Source organism: Octopus sinensis, linkage group LG2 (genome assembly GCF_006345805.1).
Source record: "Octopus sinensis linkage group LG2, ASM634580v1, whole genome shotgun sequence".
Lineage (NCBI taxonomy): Eukaryota > Metazoa > Mollusca > Cephalopoda > Octopoda > Octopodidae > Octopus > Octopus sinensis.
This window is the reverse complement of record NC_042998.1, coordinates 188,858,663-188,866,162: the sequence shown is the minus strand read 5'-3', so window position 1 is coordinate 188,866,162 and position 7,500 is coordinate 188,858,663. Positions and strand designations below refer to the sequence as shown.

The 7,500-nt window shown below is 35.0% G+C and overlaps 1 protein-coding gene across 5 annotated transcripts in view; it reads left to right on the top strand.

Moving 5' to 3' along the window:
* Nucleotides 1-7,500, top strand: part of LOC115227037 (proto-oncogene tyrosine-protein kinase receptor Ret) — a 230,474-nt gene that overhangs the window by 56,549 nt on the left and 166,425 nt on the right. For all 5 annotated transcript variants that reach the window (XM_036500581.1, XM_036500577.1, XM_036500580.1 and 2 more), the window contains one exon: nt 5,231-5,524. In XM_036500581.1, the coding sequence (XP_036356474.1) occupies nt 5,231-5,524 (294 nt within the window). The remainder of the gene's footprint in view (nt 1-5,230; nt 5,525-7,500) is intronic.

Genomic DNA, 7,500 nt, shown 5'->3' with positions numbered 1-7,500 from the left:
AATGGTTTAGAAATTGGTTATGTTTCTGAGTTATTTGGAAAAAGATTGATGCTAATTAGGTTTGTTAATAATGCTAGTTTCGTTTAATTTATATGGACACCCACGCGTGTTATCCTTTAATGAAATGAGACAAGAGCACACAGGTTTTGGCAGGTGGAAGTAAATTAGGAAAACTGTAGAAGAGAGTTTAGCCTTTAGGCTCTGTGCTCGGTTACTGACAAAGGCATTAAATACTTCTCGGTCAATATCATCAAGAAGTTAATAGGTATCATTAAGAAATGCATCCCACTTCTATAAACCAACAAGAAAGTATTTCATAGATGGCAAATGTATTGTTAATGGTACGGCTTATTTTACGTTTTCTTAGAGAGACGGTATTAAACAATTAGTGTAATAAAAAGAATTAGAAGTGTTTTTAGAGCGTCGAACAGAATACGTCGTGGTGTTTACACCCGATTCTTTACATTCCGAATTCAAGTTCCATCGAAGACAAGTTTTTTTCATCCTTTCGAGGTCGGTAAAAAAGAACAAATCTAAAGAAGTGAATTGGCGAAACTGCATGAACATCGGGCTGGATACCTAGTTGTGGTTATTCCCGTCCCTTGTGCTCTGAATTCAAATACCACCCTCCCCTGTTTGAGTGTTAGACTTGTTTAATGTCTAATGGCACCTTAGGAGTCTAATGGCACATTAACGGAGTCCACTCTGTAGCAAGCTTTCAGGATGGGTTTCCGGTTTGTAGATACATTCTTTTCTCACAGTAATCTCAAGGCCCTGTCACAGGTTATGGAGAATAGCTTTCTTCTTGACCTAAAATAAAAACAGGAAAATAAGAAAAAGAAGAATAAACACTGGACGAGCAATATATATTAACTTATACCTCTTGTAACGTTGATTAATTTCAGCCAGTAGGAAATATAATCAGAAATATTACTATTTATGAAAGAAACGGAAAAGCACAAATCTATCTATCAATCTATCTATCCAACAAAACACACACACGCACACACACATACACATCTCACGCGCACACTATCTTTATACATATATAAATACATATGCATCTATCTATCTATCTATCTATCTATCTATCTATCTATCTATCTATCTATCTATCTATCTATCTATCTGTCTATCTGTCTATCTATCTATTTATCTATCTATCTATCTATCTATCTATCTATCTATCTATCTATCTATCTATCTATCTATCTATCTATCTATACCTTATGTGTGTGCGCGTGTGCGAGACATATGTACTTTCCTTGCTATGAATAGATATGTTTAAATAGTTAAATATAATGTCCTTCATAAACACTATCTAGTGTATCATCGAAATATTTTTCTTTTAATATTTTATTTACATCCTCCTCTATCTATCTGTGTACTGTACAAAAGAAATAGCAATGCACTTATGACGGATGTGAAACCGGAACTGATTTTAAAAGTAAACAAAAACGGGATCTAAACAAAATATGTACTGAAACGAATAAAATGGCTAAATACTAATCAATACAAATATTGTCAGTTATGGGAAGGGCGACCTCCGCCTGCTGCTGCTCTCTTTTTTTTTAACACTACATGCCTGTAAGTGATACTTTCTCAAGACAAAAACCGGCGAAGTTTAGAAAAGCTTTCAACATATACACAAATTATGTATGTATACAAATCACCTACATACACGCACACATACATAAATACACACATACACATGCACACGCGAGTCTGTGTGTATGTATGTATCATACTAGTATGCCCATGTACTTGAATGTTCTTGAAAATGATAATTAAATATTGTTATGTTACAGAAAATAACATTATTTCCCCACCAAATCCAAAGCAAAAGGTTTTTAAATACTTCATATGTCTGTCATTTTTAATATAAAGGCATAGCTACGTCTTCATCTTAATTTTCTATAGAGACGGAATATACAGACATAATATATATATATATATATATAATATATATATATATATATATATATATGTGTGTGTGTGTGTGTGTGTGTATATATATATGAATATATATATATATATATATATATATATATATATATATATATATATATATATATACATGTATATAATTATTAACAAGGAGAGTGGAGAGAGCAAGTCGTTCTATTACATAAATTTACAATTGTTTCATCGAGTTTCGTAATCAAGAGTATTGCTACATTATCATATAATATATACAACTTAAGCCGTATCATTATATTGATACTTTCGAAAGTTGACTTATCAGAAACATGTATAAAATTCATTTACTACAGTAAACTTGTATCATCACATATTTATACGTATAGTAAATAGGTGAGTTTTATAATTATGATATATATACAAACATACCTATATATATATATATATATATATATATATATATATATATATACGTGTGTTTAGGAGAATATGTTGTATACATGTAAGTGTGTATGTATAAATATATATACACACACAAACATACATACATGTGTGTGTATATATATATACACACAAGCATGCATACACACAAGCATACGTATATATAGTGAAAACTAAATAAATAGCTTAAACAATGCTGTCTCTATGATTTTCTTTCTTACTATCTATTCTTCATATACACACATATATTCATACATATATACATACATACATATATGTATACATATGGTTTCCTATGGACATTATCGGCAGCGTGAAGAGGGAAAACTTCCATGGGTTGTAAACTGTTAGTCTTACATGCACAACACAGGCAGAAGGACACCCTAGTCCAGGCCAGTAATTTTTCTGGGTGCTAAAAGACATGATCAATCATGACCAGAGGAGGTTGAAAATGTATTAATTAATCAATATTGTCTCTCCACCTCTACTCTCCTCACTCTCCCCTCCTCTCTCTCTCTCTCCTTCTCTGTCTAAGTATCCATTTGTCATACATGCATATATACTCCTATATATGTCAATATAAAATCGGAAACTATTAGGGATTAAAAGCTGGACACGGTTGTTGACGTTCATGTTAATTCAAGTTCGTAGCAATGGCGTTAATTGTTTCAATGTTTATTTTTTATACCAATAAACTGCACGATAATGCATTAAAAAAAATATTCTGCACGAGTGGCTGTGTGGTAAGTAGCTTGTTTACCAGCCACATGGTTCCGGGTTCAGTCCCACTGCGTGGCACCTTGGGCAAGTGTCTTCTACTATAGCCTCGGGCCGACCAAAGCCTTGTGAGTGGATTTGGTAGACGTCAACTGAAAGAAGTCCGTCGTATATATGTATATATATATATGCGTGTGTGTGTTTGTGTGAGTGTGTTTATGTCTCCGTTACTTAGCGGTTCGGCAAAAGAGACCGATAGAATAAGTACTGGGCTTACAAAAGAATAAGCTCGATTAAAGGCGGTGCTCCAGCATGGCCGCAGTCAAATGACTGAAGCAAGTAAAAGAGTAAAAGAGAGAGTATGCATACTTCATTCGCCTTTTTGTTTTGATACATAATTTTGATGTTACTCAGAAAGAAATTGAAATCATTTATTCGTTTTCGAGGTCCTTGCGTAGCCTTTCATCGAAAGAAAGAAAAGTAGATTCAGATGACTACTGGACAAAATGAAGGACAGAATTGATATTGACGAGATTCGAGCTCAGAATGAAATCGGTCGTAACTAAAAACCGCATTACATTTCGTATTTCTCCTCTTTTACGAATTCAGTTTTTATGTTTGTGATTGAGTTCGATTTCAAATTTTGTTGAATCGAAGCATTTAGCTTCCATCTCTCCAAGATAGAAAACAGTGCCAGAGTAAATTAGCTGAGCCATTTATCTTGAATAATTGACGATAACCTTTAAAAAATTGTCGTTTATTCATGATGACTTTAGAATTTTAATGTGGCAAGTCTGGTTAATTTAGCAGTTTCTACTTTGAAATCTCATTGATTTATAAACTTGCCTATTTTAATGGCGTTCTTTAACGCCTTACTTTTATAATATTTCTTCAGACAACAATATGGAAATCGAGTAGAACTGTAACAATCGTATTTTCTTCTCATACATTTCATTTCAAGTTAGTTTTCTTCTTCTTCTTCTTCTTCTTCTTCTTCTTCTTCTTCTTCTTCTTCTTCTTCTTTTCTTCTTCTTCTTCTTCTTCTCTTCTTCTTCTCCTCCTCCTCCTCCTCCTCCTCCTTCTTCTTCTTCTTCTTCTCCTTCTTCTTCTTCTTTTTCCTCCTCCTCCTCATTATCATCATCATCATCATTGCCGCCGCCATCGCCATCACCACCGTTAACGCTGCAAACGCTGTCACCGTCCCACAGCCGCTGTCAATGTCATCGTCATCATCCATCGTCACTGTTGTCTTCCATCAGCTGCCGTCGTCACCACCACCACCACCACCTCCACCACCACCGCCGCCGCCACCACCACCACCACCACACCACCACCACCACCACCGCCACCGCCACCACCAACACCACCACCACCACCACCGCCACCACCACCACCACCACCAACAACAACAACAATAACAACAACAACAACCTCCACGACCACCACTACCACAACCACCATCATCAACATCATCATCTTGTTTTAATATATAGGCATGGTTTCATACACAGAAGTTTTTATTGCAATGTTTTTTGTTGTTTTAAGCAAACTTAAGCCTCATCAACGACAACAAATTGAGCATGTAAATAGCTAAAAATGCTAACGAACCATGGAATTTTATAAAAAAACAGGAGACAACACACAAGGTGATGGATCACTGGATTGCCAGTGCATAACTTGCATTATTTAGATATGCTCCATTTCTTTGTAAGTCCAGATCAAGAACGCTTTTTACTTTGCCTTTCATCCTTTTTGGGGTCAAGATTAGATAGGCTTTGAGATGGATTTATTTGACTGTTCTCTGACCCAAAAGATTTGTTTTTATGCCAATGATAGAAACTATTATTATGTTTTTTTTTTTATGGCCAGAAACTGTAGAATACTGGTGTAAACTTGTTATGCACATTTTTGTGAAGTCCTTTTTCGATAGAAAAAATAACAGTCAATTATTTAGGTCGACCTAAAAAATCTCTCCCAAGATTTTTAGGTTATATTAAAAATCTTTATTGTTGTTGTTGTTGCTATTATTATTATTATTATTATTATTATTATTATTATTATATTATTATTATTTTATTATTATTATTATTATTATTATTATTTCTGGTTTTATATTTCTACTTCATGTTATTATTACTTAACCTTTTCACAGGTGTAGAGTGTTCTTTGCGGTTGACCGTTCTCGCCTCACTAAGGCATGGACTAAAGAACCATAAGGCCCATACAACGGTAACTCTAATAATTGACTCTAATATAGAAACCCTTAGTGGTGAAAAAAATTGTCAACAGAAAACAAATTTGTCATACGAGAAATATTGCTTCGACGAACCTGATACAATGGATTACAGAGTTGAAGCTTGCAATCACAGACTAATATTTGGACGTCTTGTACAAACGCCATCTGAGTTAAATACTCAAAAGAGAATTGATTACAACATAATTTCTGGTAAGTGAAGCTTTGATTATCCTGCATTTAATTTTCGGTATCAAAGAGTTTCCTCATTGACTAAGCTTTTATTTCTTGCTCCGCGTACTTAGCATTCGTGGAGGCGCAATGGCCCAGTAGTTAGGGCAGCGGACTCGCGGCCGTAGGATCGCGGTTTCGATTCCCAGACCGGGCGTTGTGAGTGTTTATTGAGCGAAAACACCTAAAGCTCCACGAGGCTCCGACAGGGGATGGTGGTGATCCCTACTGTACTCTTTCACCACAACTTTCTCTCATTCTTACTTCCTGTTTCTGTTGTACCTGTATTTCAAAGGGCCGGCCTTGTCACTCTCTGTGTCACGCTGAATATCCCCGAGAACTACGTTAAGGGTACACGTGTCTGTGGAGTGCTCAGCCACTTACACGTTAATTTCACGAGCAGGCTGTTCCGTTGATTCGGATCAACCGGAACCCTCGTCGTCGTAACCGACGGAGTGCTTCCATCCACTTAGTATTCATTTATGATGGCTAGAAGTATGCTGTGTTCCATTAAAAATTTAATTTATGGTTATAATTTTACAGTACTTACCTGTTAAAATTCCATCGTAGTTATGTCAGGTACTGTATATTCATATGCAATTGGTTATAAGTGTTTAAATTTATTATATAATATATTACGTAAAACATCATAGAGCATGGTAAATAAATGAAAGTGAATTATATGAAATGATAGGTATATGTCAAGTTTATTTACATTTTGAAAAAAATTGCAGGAGAATAATATTGAGTATGAATTACAATTAAATATACATTAAAAGCGAAAATAAGAATAGAAACAAAGAATGCTGCTTGACTGGCTGATAGTCAATCGGTAATAGTAATGTACACATAATGAGGTTGACTTTGCCTTTCATCCTTTCGGGGTCGATAAATTAAGTACCAGTTACGCACTGGGGTCGATGTAATCGACTTAATTCCTTTGTCTGTCCTTGTTTGTCCCCTCTATGTTTATCCCCTTGTGGGTAGTAAAGAAATATATATGTTATGTCGCACGTTCGGATGACTCTACTCAACTCTGCTCTCACCGCTACTCTCTGCTCTCTGATGTCTTGGCTTCTTCCACCATATCTACGTATTGGGCTAGCCTACTTCATCGTATGGGGGCGTCCACACAACACTATACAAGAGAGAAAAAAATTACAAACTTGGAGGATGCTATATTTCAAACGATAATAATGATGATTTTTATGAAAAGTACACTATTTCATTATGTCAAAGGAGGGTTTAATCGATTTAATTGTCCTCCTTTTTAATGCCGGTGAGTGTCAAGGAACTGGCAACTATTTGGTGAGGAGGCTTGATGTAACAACTCGATTGGCTAAAATCCTTGCAATAAAATATACTATCTTTTAAATTACTCAATCTATTGTAGTAGATGATAGTAGGGTTGAATGGAGGAAGGTTCATTTCACCTCATTTTCATCACTATAATCTCTGAAGAAGTTTGAATTAACTCTCAGATGCATATGGGCACGAATTTAAAAGGGCCGAATACAATTAAAGTTATTGATCAAGTTCAATACTGCCTTATATTGTAAGCTTTTTGATTAGATGTAAAATCCAAATGCGATATTGTGACTTCACTTTTCCAAAGAACTCGCGGCTCGAGAGAAGCAAACTGGCATTAAAAGCGAATAAGAGATGTGGGAGCTTATCGCTTTGCTACCGAGATTTATGGAATATCGATCGATTAGCATATTAGAAGGTTCTGATATTAAATTTTGTCAAATTATTTCATCTTCATGTCCTACATCATTAAAGTATGAAGTAAAACACCATATATTATTAATTATTTGATTTTTATTTTAAACCATAAATTTCAAACTGATTTTGAAAGTAGTACTAACACAGCTCTAGTAATTATATCGATAGCCTAATTGAGGAACTTCAGTCCAAGTCCTTGCTGTTAAATTTCTAAGGATGTTCGAACTTGTAAC